Genomic DNA, 19,459 nt, shown 5'->3' on the forward strand with positions numbered 1-19,459 from the left:
TACCACATTTGTAGCAGGTGCCTGATGGTCTCTGGGTCTTAGGAGACCATGAGTCCAGGGTAGTGGCTAGGGCTGGTCGGACAGCCTTTACCAGCATATGGTATTTTTGTTTGTGAATTCTATCATCTCTCTCATGGTACACTTTGAAGGCCAGCACTAAGACTTCTGCCTGTGGAGTTAGGGGTCCCCTCTCTAGTTTTTTAAGTTTAGCTCTTATGTCGGGGTAGCTCTGGGAAAAGAAGTAGGTCATCAGAAGTTGCTTATTTTCTGAGTTTTCAGGGTCCAGATTGGTATGTTGCAATAAAGCCTTCGTAAGGCGTTCTAAAAATTGAGATGGATTCTCTTGTTTGTCTTGGACAACCTCTTGAAGTTTTTCAAAATTTGCGGGCTTTAAGGCCACTTTTCTAAGACCAGCCAGAAGGCATGTGATGAACCTGTCTCTGGCTAAAATACCACCTGTAGAATTGTAATTCCACTGTGGACTGTTGCTGGGTGAGGTGTCTCTGGAGAGGAAGGACTTGAAGTTTTGGCTGTAGCCTTAGAGGGGGTGACAGGAGGAGTGAAGGCAGCTGCCAATGTGGGGCCTTTGGAACGGCCCACAGCTGGCACGGAAGGAGAGGGGTCTAGAGAGGGAGAGTTAGCAGGCTCTGGAGCATCCTGGTGAGGAGAAACTGAGGCAGCAGTTTGGGTTTTTGGCGGCGTGGAGACAGGTTTGTGGTGAAAAGGGGGTGGTTCATTAGCTGGATCTAGCATTGTAGTGTCATCTAGAGGAGGTTGAGGTTGTGTAGATTTCATGGCTAAGAGAAGTTGGGTTGGGGAACAAGAAGAGCATAAGGAGGGACTGGAACGGACATTGATAAATGTTTGTAATTAGGGAACCTCCTTCCATTTACCAGTTCACTGGCAGTATGTATTAAGATCCCTTAAAATAGCTGGATCTAGAGTACCATTAAGTGGCCATTTTGAACTCCCATCTAGTTGATATTTAATCCAGACCTTATTGCAGAGATATATTAATTTTGATGCCTTCAAGTCAGGCATTAGCTTTAAAGATTTGAGATTTTTTTAGGAGACATCCCAGTGGGGTGCCTGGAAGTACAGTCGAAGACATTCTGATATCCATTGGCAGGTGGTTGGATGTTCGTACCAGCGTCCTAAGAACAATCCAAGCACCAAAGAGTTAACAGCCAAGCTAGTGGTTCAAGTCGTCACGAGAAACCCCTAGTGCGGGGTTCTCACCCCTAGGGTTCTAGTGACCCTGGCGGCCTGCTGTGGGAAGGCAACCCACCCTGGATCCAAGGTTTTGACAGCTGCTGGAGCCCAGAAAAAGATTGGGAACGAGAGTTGCTTCCGAGGGAGGGGCACCAATGGCAGAAGTCCCTAACTCGTATATCAATTGAGAGGCTTGACTGTAACCCCGTGGTTTCCAGAGAAGGTTGGCCAGGCCTTATCTGGAGAGCTGGAGGTCCTCCCCTTGACTGATTCTATTAATTAATATGCCGGTGTCTGTGTGAGAATTATAGCAGACTGGTAAATGGAAAACATGGAACTGAATGGGACCTGAGTGGGGCGCGACTCACGTGGTAGAAGTTCAGCTGCGCTTGGCTGCAGCTCCGGTATGTCCCGTGGTGCCTGGTGTCTTCAGGGAGCAGCAGCTCCCAGCCGCCAGCTGAGGGGGCCTCGAACTCACGTACCGATAGCAGCCACGGTTGCCGGTGCTGGGACCACTCCACGTGGTCGTGATCTCTGTCGGCCCCACCGCAGGGCAGTGCAGCCAGTGCTGACGCAAACCACCATGTCCCGGGTTTCGGCACCAAATGATGTGTTGTAGCGGTGGGTCGCATCAGAACATATCACACTAGGCCCAAACAGTTCCACGTGTAAGAGGTTTAATTGAGAGGGAGTAGGGGTAGTGGTGCGGAAAGAGAGGAGAGAGAGAGAGAGAGAGAGCAAGATGGAGGAATGTTCCCATATATATATGGGTTGTAACGTAGCAGCCGCAGGTAAAGGTGGGAGGTGAGCCCAATGGATTCTGGGAATATGGTGGCTGTTGTCCTGGCAACAGGTCTGTGGACCTGCCCAGGCATGGCCACAGGCTTTGGATGCCCTGATGCTAACATTATGTACATTTCAAATTGTATACCCTGTCCTGGTTTCCCCTTCAGAAACCCCTTATCCCATCCTTCCTTCCCCTGCTTCTATGAGGGTGCTTACCCACCCACCCACTCCCACCTCCCCATCCTGGCATTTCTCTACACTGGGGCATCAAACCTTCACAGGAACAAGGGCTTCTCCTCCAGTTGATGTCCCATAAGGCCATTCTCTGTTACATATGTGGCTGGAGTCATGGGTCCCTCCATGTGCACTCTTTGGTTGATGGTTTAGTTCCTGGAAGCTCTGGGGGAGGGGGGTCTGGTTGGTTGATATCATTGTTTGTCATAAGGAACTGCAAACCCTTCAGCTCCTTGGGCCCTTTCTCTAATTCCTCCATTGGGGACCCTGTGCTCAGTCCAATGGTTGGCTGTGAATATCTGCCTCTGTATTTGCCAGGCTCTAGCAGAGCCTCTCAGAAGACAGCCATATCAGGCTTCTGTTAGCAAGCACTTCTTGGCATCAGCTGTAGTGTCTGGGTTTGGTGACTGTATATGAGATGGATCCCCAGGTGGGGCAGTCTCTGGATGGCCTTTCCTTCAGTCTCTGCTCCACACTTTATCTCTGTATTTCCTCCTATGAGTATTTTTGTTTCCCCCTCTAAGAAGGACTGAAGCATCTACACTTTGGTCTTCCTTCTTCTTGAGCTTCACGTGGTCTGTGAATTGTATGTTCAATATTCCGATCTTTTGTGCTAATGTTCACTTATCAGTGAGGGCATACCATGTGTGTTCTTTTATGACTGGGTTACCTCACTCAGGATGCTATTTTCTAATTCCATCCATTTGCCTAAGAATTTCATGAAGTCGTTGTTTTTAATAGATGAGTAGTATTCCATTGTGTAAATGTACTACATTTTCTGTATCCATTCTTCTGTTGAGGGACATCTGGGTTCTTTCTAGCTTCTGGCTATTATAAATAAGGCTGCTATGAACATAGTGGAGCATGTGTCCTTGTCATATGTTGGAACATCTTTTGGATATATGCCCAGGAGTGATATGGCTGGGTACTCAGGTAATATTATGTCCAATTTTCTGAGGAACTGCCAGACTGATTTTCAGAGTGGTAGTACCAGATTGCAATCCCACCGACAATAGAGGAATGTTCCTCTTTATCCACATCCTCACCTTTTTGATCTTAGCCATTCTAATTGGTGTAATGTGGAATCTCAGGGATGTTTTGATTTGCATTTCCCTGATGACTAAGGATGTTGAACATTTCTTTAGGTGCTTCTCAACCATTCGGTATTCCTCAGTTGAGAATTCTTGGTTTACCTCTGTACCCCATTTTTAATAGGGTTATTTGGTTCGCTGGAGTCTAACTTCTTGAGTTCTTTGTATATATCTATCAGATATAGAATTGGAAAAGACCTGTTCCCAAGCTGTTGGTTGCCATTTTGTCCTATTTACAGTGACCTTTGCCTTACAGAAGCTTTGCAATTTTATGAGGTCCCATTTGTCAATTCTGGATCTTAGAGCATAAACCATTGGTGTTCTATTCAGGAAATTTTCCCTGTGCCCATGTGTTCAAGGCTCTTTCTCACATTCTCTTCTTTTAGTTTCAGTGTATCTGGTTTTATGTGGAGGTCCTTGACCCACTTGGACTTGAGCTTTGTATAAGGAGATAAGAATGAACAGATTTGCATTCTTCTACATGTTGAACTCCAGTTGAATCAGCACCATTTGAAAATGCTGTCTTTTTCCCACTGGATGGTTTTGGCTGCTTTGTCAAAGATCAAGTGACCATAGGTGTTTAGGTTCATTTCTGGGTCTTCAATTCTGTTCCATTATCTACCTGCCTGTCACTGTACTAATACCAAGTAATTTTTTTATCACTATTGTTCTGTAATACAGCTTGAGGCCAGGGATGGTGATTCCCCCAGAAGTTCTTTTATTGTTGAGAAGAGTTTTTGCTATCCTAGGTTTTTTGTTATTCCAAATGAATTTGAGAATTGTTCTTTCTAACTCTATGAAGAATTGAGTTGGAATTTTGATGGGTATTGCATTGAATCTGTAGATTGCCATTTTTACTATATTCATCCTGCCAATCCATGAGCATGGGAGATCTTTCCATCTTCTGAGATCTTCTTCCATTTCTTTTTTCAGAGACTTGAAGTTTTTGTCATACAGCTCTTTCACTTGCTTGGTTAGAGTCACACCAACATATGTAATATTATTTGTCACTATTGTGAAGGATGTTGTTTCCTTAATTTCTTTCTCTGCCTGTTTATCCTTTGAGTAGAGGAAGGCCACTGATTTGTTTGATTTTCACACACACACACACACACACACACACACACACACACACGAAACATTCCTCTCTCTCTCTCTCTCTCTCTCTCTCTCTCTCTCTCTCTCTCTCTCTCTCTCTCTTTTGCCACTGCCCCCTCTCTCCCTCTCAATTAAACCTCTTACACATTGTAGAAATTGAGCCAAACGGAGATACCCCATAAAAATACCAGACAGCAAGGAAGTCTACTTATCCTTAAGACAAAGGGGGTTTTTAGAAGAGTTTACCGAGCAAACATCCATCCTCAAGGAATGCAAGTTTCCAAGAGACATTCCCTGGGAGAGAGGATCTCCCCCACCCCTCCTGAGAGTCACAGGTGTCTTATCCTAACCGGGAGGAAAGATCAATAGAAACTAAAGAACAATGAACAAGATAAAGTGTAACTACCCATGTTGTAAATTATAACTTTGTAAGTTGTAAAACTCTGTTCTGAAATGGTATAAACGCTTAGAGCCTTGTTTCCTCTTGGTCTCTCTCTCTGGTCACCATTACAGAGATGACCCTGGTATACCAGCTTCAATTAATAAATTAACCTCATGCTTTTGCAGGGGTCTCTTTTTGGTTCTTCGAGAATGGGGTTACCCACGCTGGTTATTACAACATATAACTGCTTTGGCCTAGCGTTCTAATACATCACCTTGTGTCACTTAGCCAATGGGTGGAGCTTTAAGAAAAATGGAAGCCAGTTCTGAAAAGCCCAGAGAATTCAGACCAGCAGTCCTACTGTTGATCCTAGAACTGCTCCTTAGAGATTCACAGGGATCCAGCACCCAAGGTGAGCTCTGGGCAGGATGAGGACCATCCCTGTAAGGAGGGGAGGGGTGAGTCATAAACTGGTTAAATGAGTCAGATCAGAGTATACATTGGAAAATGGCTCTCCCAAGGAACCAAGCCTGGGAAGTCACAACGGGGAAGGAGACAGAGGAAAGGGGGGAGAAAAAGAGAGAAAGTGTACTCACAGAAAGAGGGAGAGAAGTGTCTGGATTATAAAGGAAAAAGCCTCAGGGGAAGGAGAAGCCCAGTCCCTGGGCTGGAAAATTCAGAGAGCCGGGTATGCTAGGTTGGGACTGAGGGATACCGGGAGAACCTGCAGGCTAGGTCTGCTTTGGTATGTAAAATAGGCGCCTCAACCCCGGGTCCCTGCTCTGAATCCCAACAGTAAAGAATGGGTCAGAGCGCTTGGGCACAGGAGGGAGAGACATAAGGTGGAGCGAAGGAAACTGAAACTAGCGGGAGGCTTAGCGAGCCCAGCAGCTTTGGTAAAATTACCCCCTGGCTGACATAAAGTGGAGCGTGGGGTTACATTGGGGAGGTTTTAATGTCAGGTGGGAAACTATTGGGGTACATGGTCTACCACCGTTGAAATCAGAAAGCCCCTGCAAGAGAGAACTGGCAGCCCTTTTCTAGACCTCAGTGGGTGGCCTTCTAAGGAGAAATGGAATGTCTGCAGCTGAGGAAGATTGCAAGAAATGATGGGGGTGGGGAGGTGGGGAGGGAGCATTTAGTGTCCCTGACCTGAAGAAACACCCAGGGAGTTGGTGAGTGTCTGCACCCCATGGGCAGAGATCTGGATGCTGTGACTAGAGAGGACCTGATTGGTGTAAACTTTGCTCATTGTCAGGGGGCAGTGACTGTGAGGCCCAAGAAAGGCAATTAAGAGTGGGGGCGAGGGGGCTGTGATGAGACGAGCTGTGGGGGAGGGTTGCAGAACAGACCGATCTGGGCAAGTGTTAGGGAGGAGCTGTGGGTGGAGTAGAAACTCAGCTTCAAATCACCCCGCTGAGAATCTCCCTTCCAGTTCTTGATTCAGGGGTAGGGATAGAAGATTGTTCTTTCAATGTTGGGAATAATTATTTTTATTGTTGTTGTCTCTTGTTTGTTGTTTGAGACAGGGTCTCACTGTGTAGCCCTGGCTGTCCTGGAACTTGCTGTGTACACCAGGATGACCTTGAACCCATAGAGCTCTGCCTGGCTAGCTAGAATTAATTTTCTCAATGGGAAATCTGTGTGTGTGTCTGTGTGTGTGTGTGTGTGTGTGTTGCCACAGGTGCTTCCTCTATTGTCCTGAAACAGGGTCTCTAACTAACGCAGAGGCTCATGGTTCCAGCAGGCTGACCAGTGAGTTTTCAGGACTGTCTCTGCTCCTCAAAGCTGTAGAGGGGAGGGGTTACAGGAATGCACAGCCATGCTCTGCTTTCTTATGTGGGTGCTGGAGATTCAAACCCAGATCCTGTGTTTGCAGAGCAAGCATTCTTATTCGTTAAGCCGCTCCCTATCACCTGACTGCTTGCTTTTGACAGTGCCCCCATCATGTAGCCCAGGATGCCTTGAAACTTGGCAACGTCCTGCCCAGATGGGGTATAGACATATAGATGGGGTTATTTTCTGAATCCCTGGAAGGACCTGCTGACATTTCTATGTTAGGTTTTTTTTTCCCTTTGAGATGTAGACATCCCAGCAGAGTGGTGCATGGACTACCTTCTAAGCAGTGTGTACTTATCTTTGTCACTCAGAATCTATAGGACACAGAGTAAAGCCCCTGAAAGTATATTTCAACTAGATAAATAAATATTTCTGTCTGATCTGCCTCAAATCCCATCATGAGTCCTAACTTTCAGATGCATCACATTTCTCCATAGAATTCCCATCTTATATACTATTTAACTCCCGCACTGTGGTCATGGAGACTGGACCCACAGATCCACACATGCTAGGAAAGAGCTCTCCCCTTAGATCCAGCCCCAGCTGCCTGAATCATATTTCCTTGTGTGCACAGTCTGGTGAAATCCTTCATCCTTTTCCTATATCTTATATATTTAATAACATTTAATATTTAATAATATTTTCCTAACATACATGAAACACGCAGTTTATCTTCCTAATAGCAGACATTGCACCCATTATGTGAGATTTTCCTCTGCCTTTGCTATGGTTTGGGCAAATGTCACCTGAAGGTCCATTATTGCAAATTTGAACCCCAGTCTGTGACATTATCATGAGGGGTGAAATGAGTTCAGCAAAACGAAGTGAATCATGTAACAGAGCTTTGAAGGGGACAGTGAGACCTGTCTTACTTAGGGTTTCTATTGCTGTGAAGGGACACCATGACCCCAGCAACTCTTTTGTTTCTTTCTTTCTTTCTTTTGTTTTTGTTTTTGTTTTTTTTTTTTTTCAAGACAGGGTTTGTTCCCTGGCTGTCCTGGAACTCACTCTGTAGACCAGGCTGGCCTTGAACTCAGAAATCCGCCTGCCTCTGCCTCCCAAGTGCTGAGATTAAAGACATGGGCTGCCACTGCCCAGCTTGAAGGATATTTTTTAAAAATTAAAAACCGCTGCCCAGCCCCAGCAACTCTTATAGAGGAAAGCATTTAATTGGGTCTTGTTTACACTTCAGAGACTTAGTCCATTGTCATGGAGGCAGGAAGCATGGTGGCATGAGGCAAACATGGTGCCGGAGTGAAAGACTCCCAGAACTGGGGAGATCCTTACTCAAGTCTCGGGATGAAGCAACCACCCACTAACTCACAAGAGACCGAACTTGCTGCAATCACATGAGGTTTATTTGGGATAGGCCGGTACCAGGGTCGATCTCGTGACCATGCAGGCCAGAGGAGTTCAACCCCCGAACACAAGAAGTGTGAGGTATTTAAAAGGAAAATCCACAAGCTGGGGGCGGGGAGAGGGTTACCAAGGAAACATAACAGAAACAGTGGAAAATTTCAGAGGGACCCAACCCAAGGTATTCAGTTAGGGAGGGGAACATATTCCTTCTAGGAATGTAATCTTCATCTACCAGTCGACGGGAATCAGAGCCCTGAGGCTCTGAGTTAGCCAAGTTCCTGCAACTACCTACTTCACATTTTTGGCTTGATACAGAGGTTTTCCATGCCCCCTTTTTGGTAAAGGTTACACATTATACATACATTTCTATTAAATGCCCTCATTTTAAATTCTAAGATTCTCCAGCCTCTCAGGAGGACCTGGGAGTTCTAAATCCATCGGGGTCAGCAGGCATAAGGAAGAGAGTGACACTGGGCCTTGCTTGGTCATTTGAAACCCTAAAGCCCAACACCAGTGATACCTTTCCTCAGACAAGGCCACGCTCTCCCAATGCCACTCCCTAAGCCTTCAAATCTATGAATCTAAGAGGGCCGTTCTTATTCAAATCACCACAGCTAAAGGTAGTATAGTATGTGAGGATTTAAGTGGGTATGTATACCCCTCCTCTTTTTTTCTAATTTAAAGTAAATTTAAGTATTTGATGGTGTTGTTTCACAATAGCTTCACCCTGTGGGTTGTAAGGGATTGTAATGAAAGACCCCCACGAGGGGAGACCCTCTCTCAAGTCATGGGAGGACACGGCCACCCAAAGATTCACAAGAGACCGATCTTGATGCAAACAGCGTGAGGTTTATTCGGGGGTGGGGGGGAGAACCAGTGCACTGGGGCTGAACTCATAACCCACATAGGGGCAGAGGAATCCGACCCAGAGCACAAGAAGTGTAGAGTATTTAAAGAAAAAAAACCACAAACCAGGGGGAGTGAGGGGGTAACCAAGGAAACATAGCATAAAAGAGTGGAAAATTTCAGAGAGACCCAACCCATGCTTTAGTCAGGGTCATGAGGAAAACATCCTGCATACTCATTATTCTCAAGAATGTGGTTTTATCGTCGTCATTGTCATTCACTTTGTGGTTGACCGTTCCCTGGAACCACCTAGATGACTTACATCCTGCCTTTGTGGTCAACTGGTTCCTGGAACTAGCCGGCCTGCATTCTTGGCTCATTTCAGAGAAAATTTCCCATGCTCTTTAAGTAAAAGCTTATACACTATATATTTCTACTAAATGATCTCTTCTACCCTTCATTAACATGATTAGTAATCCATAGATTGCACACTTCTATAAAGCGCTATACACAGGATCATTATAGAACACAGTCTCATGAATGTCAGAAGGCTCTAAAGGCTCCAGAAAATACCATCGTGTCATATCTGGACTTTTTCAAACAGCTCTTCATGTGTGTCAACCTGGGCTCATCTTCTCAACTAAAAACACTTGCTCTGTGTTTCTCTGGCTCCTGCAGCCAGCCAAGCCCCTGCCCTGCCATGCTCACCTGAACATCTCTCTACTAAGTTGCCAGTTTCCTCTCGTCCCACTAAAAGCTGCAATGCTGTTCGCTGTCTCCCAGCTCCCTGCTGAACTTTGAGGGAAAACAAGCAAACAGGAATAAAAAATAAAATAAATAAATAAATAAAGCTCTAAGGCAGCAGAGCCCTAGCCCATGCTGCAGCAGCTTAGCCCATCCACCATTCAGTAAACCCCAGGCCATGGGGCCATTGGCAGATATGAGTCCCATTAGCTTTGGAGTTTATTCCTCCGGCCTTGTTAGACTTGCTGAAATTCGTTCAACAGAAAATTCTCTGCCGCACCCCACACACACACACTCTGATTCTTTCTTTTTTCTTTGCTTTTCTTGTTTGTTTGTTTATTCATTTGTTTTGTTTTATTTTGTTTTGTTTTGTTCAAAAGGGTTTCTCTGTGTAGCCCTGGCTGTCCTAGAACTCACTCTATAGACCAGGCTAGCCTCATACTCAGAGATCCACCTGATTCTGCCTCTTGAGTGCTAGGATTCAAGGCATACACCCACCACCCCCAAGCCCAAGCAATACACTAATATATTCCAGGTTGCAAAATGATTGACAGGGATTTTATTACCTGCCCCAAAAGCCCCACCCCCTTTGATGGGTTCTGATTCCATTAATTACTATGAGTTTCAGATTATTAACATTTATGGTTTTTTGCTTAGGAAGAAAGTTGCAGAGTCATAGCACTGAGTATTTTGCTTCTTTGGATGTTAACAAACATCTCAATAATTGTATGAAATGCATTGTCTCAAAAGACTGAATAGAACCCATGTTTATTTCCATTCTCTCAGGGTCTCCAGCCCTTGGGTGAGGGACCTGAATTTCCTAATCCCCTACTCATAATATTTCTCTCCTTTCCTCTTTCATGCCATAACAAAACATTCCACATTCACACCCACAGCAGTACAATCGTCTGAGTTCAATCCCAAGGCGGAAGCTGACTGTGGAAACCATCAACCCATCAGTTTTGTCCCCGTCTCCTCCTCCCTCAGGAACCCACACTCTGCGCTATGATGTCACAGCCCGTTCTCTGGAGGGGTTGGAGAAGACCCGGCTCCTGGTCCTAATATACGTAGATGATGAGCTCTTCCTGAAATACGATGGAGACAGCAGGAAAGCAAAGCCCTGGAGATGCTGGATGAAGGGCCATGGGGGAAATGAGACCTGTGCAAGAGAGAGTGAGAATCTGTGGAAGAAGGAGGAGAGACTCAGGGGGATGATGGCTGAGATTATAAACCAGAAGAGCCAGGAGAAAGGTGAGTGTGGAGAGCCAGAGATACACAGGTCCCATCTATGACCCATAAGCCATGATTCTGGGCAGGGCACAGCCAAACTGAATTGAATAAAGCAATAATGCTTTCAAGGGGCAGAGCCCTGGATAGTCCTTTCTAAGCTGAAGTCTCAGGGAGCTGTGGTCTAAGGACAAGAAGGTAACGAGCCCCTGCCTGGGACGGGCCAGGCCTTCACACTCTGCAGGCAACCTTGGGCTGTGAGCTTCCGAGAAATGGGAGCACTAGAGGCTTCTGGCACCTGGGCTATGACGGGCAGAACCTCCTCACCTTCGACATGAAGACTCTCACATGGACAGTGAATGTGCCCTCCAACAAGCAGAACAAGACGTTCTGGGTGACACATGCACCCAGAGCTGATCTAGTTAAGACACTCTTGGATGACATATGTCCTGCTCAACTCCGGAGATACCTGGCTTCCTTGGGAAACGCTCTGCAGGATACAGGTACCGACAAGGGGCTCTACCTCTCCATTAGCCTCTTTCTCTGGGATATTCTGAATCTAGAAGGAGACAAAGCTAGTTATGAACAATTGGGCTTGGGTGGTAAGACCTTTGGTCAGAGTTAAGGGTCCAGCCATGGAGCTGGGCTACAGATTCAAGTGCGAGCTGCCCAACCCATGTTCCATAGCCAGGGTCCCTTTGCTTGAAGCTCAGCTCTTTGTTTTTGTTTTTTTTTTAAGATTTATTTATTTATTTTATGTATATGAGTACTCTCTCTTCATGCACATGAGAAGAGAGCACCAGATACCATTACAGAGTCACCATGTGGTTGCTGGGAATGAAACTCAGGACCCCTGGAAGAGCAGCCAGTGCTCTTAACCACTGAGCCATCTCTCCAGCCCCTCTGCTTTGTTTTCTTTTTTTGAGACAAGACTACATAGCCAAGGCTGGCTTCGAACTCAAGGTCCTGCATTTGCCTCTTGAATGCTTGGGTCACAGGTATGCACAGCTCTCCAAGGCCAGTTTAAGGTGACAGTCAAAGTTGCTCCTTGACTAAGTCTCATAATTAAAAGAAGAAGAAGAAAGAAAGAAAGGAAGAAAGGAACCTCCTTGAAATGGGGATAGGGAAGGCCATGAAGATGTTGTTAACCAGTCAAAAGTCCTCATAAGCAAGGTCAAGGTTCAAGCCAAGAGGCAAAGAATTAGAGCCACAGTCTGGTAGCACCTCTCTGTTTCCTGGAGTACATGACACCAGCTTTGTGGTGCAAAGGCAGATTGTAAGCCATTTGTCGATTAGAGAAGCCCACTGTCACTACAAAGTCATCTACTCATGTACTGGAACATACTTCGGGTTATCAGGCATCACTGGAGCTGTGTGCTATGCTCCCTAGCACTTACCACTGGGCACATCACCTAGGGGTAGGGGCGGAAGCACATGTGCACAGTGTGATTGTGTAGTTTCTGCCCTCCACATCTCACCATTCATCAGCTCTCTCTTATCTTCTCCCAGGCTCCCCAATGGTGAAAGTGACCTGCAGGAACTATCCAGTGGGCAGGATCACACTGACATGCCGAGCTTTTAATCTGTATTCTCGTGTGGCCACCCTGGTCTGGCTTCAGGACGGGAAGCCAGTACAACAGGATCTCTTTGGGCCTGGGACCGTCCTGCCCAGTGGGGATGGGACCTACCAGACCTGGGTGTCCATTCGGGTTCTTCCTGGACAGGAACCACAGTTCACCTGCAACCTGAGGCATGGCGACCACAGCATTATGCAGACTGTTGTCTCAGGTGAGAAAACGGGGCAACCATCCACCTCAGGGGGTGGGAGGCAAGAGCTGGAAGGACCCATAGGACACACAATGACCTCCCATTTCATGGAGGGCTGGTTGCAGGGCATGCTGCTGAGGAAGGTCGAGATCCTGCTAGCTCTGCTACAACCTCAGCTGTATCTGTACTCCCTGTTGTTGTAATGGCACTGACCAGAGCCATTTGAATCCAGAACACAAAGGACAGGAAACTACCAGGTAAGGAACTCCTGCTGGGGGTGGGGGTGGGGGGGAAATACTGTCTGGTTTTCCTTCTAGCCTGTGTGTGGTGCGCACACCCTCGTCCAGCAAGGATGACACGACACACAAGCTCTTCCCACACGGTTTATTTCAGGCACTTTTAACAAACTTCTGACTGACTGACTACTGGCTTCTGACCAACTTCTTTCTTCTTCTGACTTCTGGCCCTGCCCACAGGCAAAATACTTCATGGGCAGCCAAACCCAGTAAACCACATGGTACATGCAGATAGGCACACGTATGAGGAGGCAAGCCTGCTGGATCAACCTTAGCCAAATAAGGATGTCTTTTGTCCCAGAGAGCACTCACCACTGGGCTGGTGGAAGGCGGGAACCAGTGCCATCTTTAGGCGTGGCACATCGCAGCTCTCCACACCTGTGTCTGGAGACAACTATTTTTTCCCTCTTCTTTGCTTCTGCAGTTAGGAGGGAAATGAGTGAGGTTCTTCCTGCATCAGTCACATCCTGGAGGCTGCTGAGAAGCCAGGCAGGCAGAAAGGCAGTGTCAACGACAAACAACCAACCCAGCTCTTAAGACCCTGTCAAGCCTTGGCTTACAGGAGACCCCCCCTGAGTGAACCGCGTGGAGCCTGATCGATGCAAAAAAAGCAAGAGGATTTTTATTCCAGTGCACTGGGGCTGTCCCAGACCCTAAGGAAAGGAGGCAATGACCCCCCGAAAAGCTTGTTCAGTGAGCTTTTATACAATTTTCAGGGCAGCAGCCATTAGACACAATGTGATTGGCAAAACAGTGTGACTTTTTAAACTGACTGGTCTTCAGGGAATGAGGTGGCAAGGACTTGTCTGAAGGTAGGCAAAGGTTCACCCTGCGGAATATGTTCCCACCCGCAGGTTGGTTCTCACCCTGTGATCTGAGCAATGTTAATTAGCCTTTCCCTTCCAGAGAGCTCCACTACCTTCCCAAAGTTCCTGAGCTTATCTTATTAAGGAAATTCCTGGCCTTTTGGAATTCCTCAGTTTTTCTGAGATGTCCCTGTTTACTCGGTCAGATCTTACATTTCCCCCTTTTCTTTGTACATGCTTCAATCTTGAAGCTATTGTCCTCTGTACTTTCTAAGTGATTGAGAATGTAAAAGCCAAAGGTCAGAAGCAGGAACAAAATGATCAGGGGTCCTAACAATGCAGAAATAAAGGTAGTAAACCAGGAGGAGCTGTTAAACCAAGACTCCAAACAACCCTGACTCTGTTCTCTCTCTTCACTTGGCTAACCCTTCTCTCACCCTGGCCATTGCATTTTAACTACCCTGGAATGGTCTCTAGTATGTGCTTTCTGATGTTTCACACCCCAAGGTAGCATAGAAGAAATGGTTGGCCCCCGAAGACTGATGGGCCTGCTGCTGGCTTCTCCCATCTCGGGGACACATATATATAAGGGTTTTTTGCCGGACACTTTTCAATTTTGGGAGTCTGAACCCTAAGCCCCACCCTCTAAGGTCACTATTGGGACATGGTTTAGATTCACAAGTCCCTCCACATTCAGGCAATCCCTCTCCCTGTGTCTCCAAGGCAGCGGCACCCCAGAAGTCAAGGCCCACTGCTAAATCACAGAAATCAAAGACAGGGTCCAGCCACCAGATGCACTTGGGTAGTGGACCAGCTACATCACCAGTGGCTGAGAGCATCTGCCAAGTCACTTTGGTAGGGTTGTGGGGGCTGCTGAGGCTCAGTGCTGGCAGATCCACTGTAGCCATCTCGTGGTTCCTCTGGCCTTGCAGAGGTGGGTTGCTTGGGTGTCTGGCTGCTATCCAGTTGTCATCAGGTGCAGGTGCTGATCTGATGTGAACCCAGGCAGTTACTCTATCACTTTAATGGAGGTCGGGGTGGTCAACAATATCAGAAGCGGCCCTCTCCACTTTGCTTCTGAGTGTTTAGCACATTTCTTAACATATATCCAATCTCCAACTTGGTACTTGTGTGGAACCTCTGGGATACCTGCATTATACAGGGCACTAAGTTAGGGCACAGTTCCAAGTGGCTGATCTGGAAAGCTTGCTATCGAGCAATAAGATCCTTGTCAGCCTGAAAAGTCACCCTGGGGGTATCAAGAGCAGGAGTCAAGGGAGTTCGTATCCCATGCAGGATCTTAAAGAGATCAGGTTAAAATGGTAGGGGGTGCTCAGGGCCAAGGGGAGGGGTACCAACCAGTCTGGGCCAGTCTCCATGGTCAATTTATCAAGGTCTCTTTACCTGCTCTGAGCTCTGGGGACAGTATGCACAATGGGGCTTCCAATTAGTCCCCAATATCTCTGCCAATCCCTGACTTATCTTAAGAGACAAAAGCAGGACCATTGTCCAATCCAGTACCTTGGGCACTCCGAACCTCTGGAAAATTCTCTTCTAATATCTCCTTAGCTACCATAGTAGTTGTTTCCTGCTTGGTAGGGAATATCTCAACCCATCCAGGGAAAACATCTACAAACACTAGAAGATATTTGTAACCATATTTTCCTGGCTTAACTTCTGTAAAATTGACCTACCAATAAATTCCAGGGTGTTCTGCCCTAGGTCTTTTGCCCTGTTTACTCTTGGCTGCATAAACACTACCTTACACTGTTCTACTGTCTTTCTGGTCCAGAACCTGAGGTGTATATATATATATATATATACATATATATATAATATAATATATATATATATATATATTAGGTCTCTTAACTGCTTGGACAAGCTTTCTATCCCCTAAATGAGTCCATCTGTGCATTTGACCTAATAATTCTTTTGCTTAATTTCTGAGGAGTATAGTTCTCCCTTCTTGTGTATGCCATTATCCTACCTTCTCTTGGTAATAGTTGGTAGGGTGGCTAGCCATCTGAGTCCTTTTTTTCTTCAGTACGTTCAAAGTGAGGCCATCTCTTAGTCCAGTCCCAATTCCCAGTGGGTGTCTCTTGCAGACCCATAACAAGAATAGGCTCCTGCATAGCCACTGGATTTGCCTGGTTATTGCCCAGGGACACTGAATCTCTTCCCTTCTGATGTCTTGGGCAATGAATAATACAGTTGCTGGCTTCATCAGATCCAAGATTTCCTGCTTGTTTATTTCTTTTCCCTCTGATGTGAGTAGTCCTCTCTCTTGGTCTATAGCCTCGTGGAAAAGGCATACCTGCTGTCCATGTAGATGTTGATCTTTTTGCCTGTCCCCAGGTCCAGGATTTTGGTCAGAGCTATCAGCTCTGCCTTTTAGGCTGATGTTCCCGGAGGAAGCTGTTTTATCCAGACTACCTGGCACCCGTCCACAATGGTGGCTTCTGCCTTGTGCTGTCCCTCTACCAGGTAGCTGCTGCTATCAGTGAACCAGCTTGCTTCTGCATCAGGGAGCAGCTGATCAACAGGTCCTTTTGCCATCCCTGGTTCTCAGCTAGAATCTGCTGGCAATCATGAGCTGGTGGATGGAAGTCAGGGTCTCTCTCTCTCTCTCTCTCTCTCTCTCTCTCTCTCTCTCTCCCTCTCCAACCCACCACTTGCAGGTCCCCTACAAGCTCCCAGAGAATGGAGCCTCCACTGCCGTTTCCTCATCCCAGAAAAACAATGGCCCAAGAGAAATGGGGAGACAAATTGGGAAAGTGAAGCAGAGGCTTGCTTTGGTCTCTCTGTTCTCAGATGCTCCGCTCCATCCCCAGCCACTAAATTCAATTTAACAGGGATTCAATATGCATAGTATGAAACATTATCTTAAGCTGTTCTAAAAAGCTGGGCCTGGAGTTGTTGCTCCTGCTTCTCTAGACTCAAGCATGATTATTTAAAAATTTCCTGTCTATCCTATATAGATGAGCCACCTGATTTTATGACAAAAAAGAAATCAAGGGGCTGCAGAGATGGCTCAGCAATTAAGAAAGAACACTGAGTGCTCTTCCAGAGGTCCTGAGTTCAATTCTCAGCAATCACATGGTGGCTCACATCCATCTGTACTGAGATCTGATGCCCTCTTCTGGTGTGTCTGAAGACAGTGACAGTGTATTCATATACATAAAGTAAATAAATAAATCTGTAAAAAGAAAGAAAGAGAGAGAGAGAAAGAAAGAAAGAAAGAAAGAAAGAAAGAAAGAAAGAAAGAAAAGGAAAGAAAAGGAAAGAAAAGAAAAGAGCTAAAAAAGTTATAACACGTGGGGTGATAACTAAAAATCTATACATGGATAATTTTAACTTACAACATATATATATATATAGTATGTATGTAACTTGGATAATGGTCAATGGTTATTTTTGAGGGGGTAAGGGGTGGCAGGTGTGTTGGGGGTGGTAATTCATGCCTTTAATCCCAGCACTATGGCAGCAGAGGAAGGTGGAAATCAGTAAATTTGAGGCCAACCTGGTCTACAGAGTGGACAGCCAGGGCCGTCACACAGAGAATTCCTCTCAGAAAAAAAAAGGAAAAAAGAAAAAAAGAAATAAAGAGAAAAAAAGAAAAAGAAGAAAGGAAGAAAGACCTTATTACACAAAGCATTGACTTGGGTAATTTTAACTTACTACAACATACTGCATATATAACTTGGAAAATGGTCAATAACTATTTGGGTGGGGTAGGGAGTGAAAGGTTGAGGGGAAGATGGTGCACACCTTTAATCCTAGCTCTGAGGAGGCAGATGCAGGTGGATCTCTGAGTTCAAGGCCAGCCTGATCGACAGAGAATGTTCCAGGACAGCCCGGGTGATCTAATGAGACCCTATCTCAAGAAAAAGTCTTTTTCTGTTCTTCGTCTGTATCCACTTGGATGATAAATACAATCCGTATATCAACTGTGGACTGTAAACTGTTTTCAAAAGTGATCTGCACCATGTTAGCCCCAGGTAATCCTACAAAACCAGAAAACCCTGGACTTGAAAACGGATCTAAGCCAGTCCAATGGATGTGATTGCTCCCTCTGTCTTCAGCTGGGACTGAAGTGGAAACTTATGGCTTCTTTGGAAAGTCAGTATGTCAAAGAATGTTTCACTGAAGCAAACACGTGAAAGGACGCATAATGTTAAGAAGGACCCAACAGACAGTGGACAAGGCTGGGTGGTGCTGGTACACCTTACCATTGTTTATTGGTCATCTTTCGTCAGGACTCCATAGAGAGACACACACCAGAAAACTTCTGCTGGTGTTCTGGCGGCTTCTTGTCGTTTCTGCAGACTCAGGCCAATTGGCAGAGTGATGTCACCTGATACAGTCTCAGGTGGAGTTTTGCTAAGACAGACTCACATGCTGAGGCAAGACCTGTGGGAGGACACAAGCTGTTTGGAGGGAATATAAGTAGGACCTAATGGACAGTGACTGTGGGCTTGCAAGCTTCGTTGGTCTCCACTGATCTTCACTTCGTTGAGAGAGGAACAAAGAACTTCTCCTGGCATCCTCGCTGGTCATAGTTGCTCCTGCTGACTAACGCTGATTTGGCCGAGGCCTGGCTGTTTCTGCTGGGTTGTGCCACCACTGCTGATTCATGTTTGCTACCCTGGGACCCTGAGAATGTAAGATGTTCTGCCAAATAATTTTTAAATGTTCAGCAAAGTTCCTATATGACCAAAATTCCTCTGAAAATACTCCCACCCTTGAAACCCCTAGTGTGGCATTTGGGGGAGTATCGATGTATTCCATGCTATTTTTCAAGCCCCCAATTTAGAGAGATAGTCCTGTCTGACAGAAAATAAAGCTTGCTTAATTTGACCAGAGAATTTGAGTAATGGCTTTTACTCTCTCATTCAGTGGGACTAACACCGACTTAATACCTTTTCTTAGTAGAAGTTTTGTTTTTCTTCCCCCTTTTTAATTAGTTCTTTGAGAATTCTGTAAGAGTTTTGATATACTCACACCAAGGAAATGGCGTCTTACAGACACAGAAGGACCAATGCACGCATGAGGGAGGCGGAGACGAGTTGACCTTTGTGAGGTTGAGGCCAGCCTTGCCTAAGTTCTGGGACAGCCAGAGCTACACAATGAGACAGACCCTCTCTCAAAAAGACAAAAAAGAACTCAAAAAACAGACTCAAGGAAACAAGCCCAGCCAAGGGTAAAATGGACTACGGATCTGAACAGAGAGAGTTTGAAAAGTATGAGAAAATGGCTAAGAAATATCTTTAAAACTGTCCCTTGTCCTTAGCAATTAGGGAAATGAAAATTTAAAAAAAGAAGAAAGTGTGGGGTTTCATGTCACCCAGTAAAGTGGTTTCATGTCATCCAGTGAGGTTTCATGTCACCCAGTGAGGTTTCATGTCACCCAGTGAGGTTTCATGTCACCCAGTTAGAATGGCAAAGAGCAACAAAAGAGCAACAACAAATGCTAGAAGAGACGGGCCAGGTGCGTAGTCACAGTAGGCGGATCACAAACTGGTGCAGACCCTATAGAAGTCAATGTGTAGAAATCTCAAAATAGCTAACAAATATATCTACCGTATAACCCAGCTATAGTACTCCTTGGCATACGCCCAAAGGACTCAACATCCTCCTCCATGGTCACTTGCCCATTCCTGCTCCATTCACAATAGCCTAGAAATAGAAACAACCTGAATGGCCTGCAACTGATGAACGGATAATGAAAATAGTACATATACACAGTAGGCTTCTATACATATATATATA

The 19,459-nt window shown here is 45.9% G+C and overlaps 1 protein-coding gene across 1 annotated transcript; it reads left to right on the forward strand.

Annotated features, from left to right (window-relative positions):
* Positions 1-5,109: 5,109 nt before the first annotated feature.
* On the forward strand, positions 5,110-12,811 carry LOC116100292 (hereditary hemochromatosis protein-like). The gene is made up of 5 exons (XM_031384116.1): positions 5,110-5,215; positions 10,579-10,842; positions 11,046-11,321; positions 12,328-12,606; positions 12,711-12,811. Exons 1-5 carry the CDS (start codon positions 5,116-5,118, stop codon positions 12,809-12,811), a joined length of 1,020 nt encoding a protein of 339 aa, XP_031239976.1. The 5' UTR covers positions 5,110-5,115.
* Positions 12,812-19,459: the final 6,648 nt, after the last annotated feature.

Source organism: Mastomys coucha, unplaced genomic scaffold (genome assembly GCF_008632895.1).
Source record: "Mastomys coucha isolate ucsf_1 unplaced genomic scaffold, UCSF_Mcou_1 pScaffold21, whole genome shotgun sequence".
NCBI lineage: Eukaryota > Metazoa > Chordata > Mammalia > Rodentia > Muridae > Mastomys > Mastomys coucha.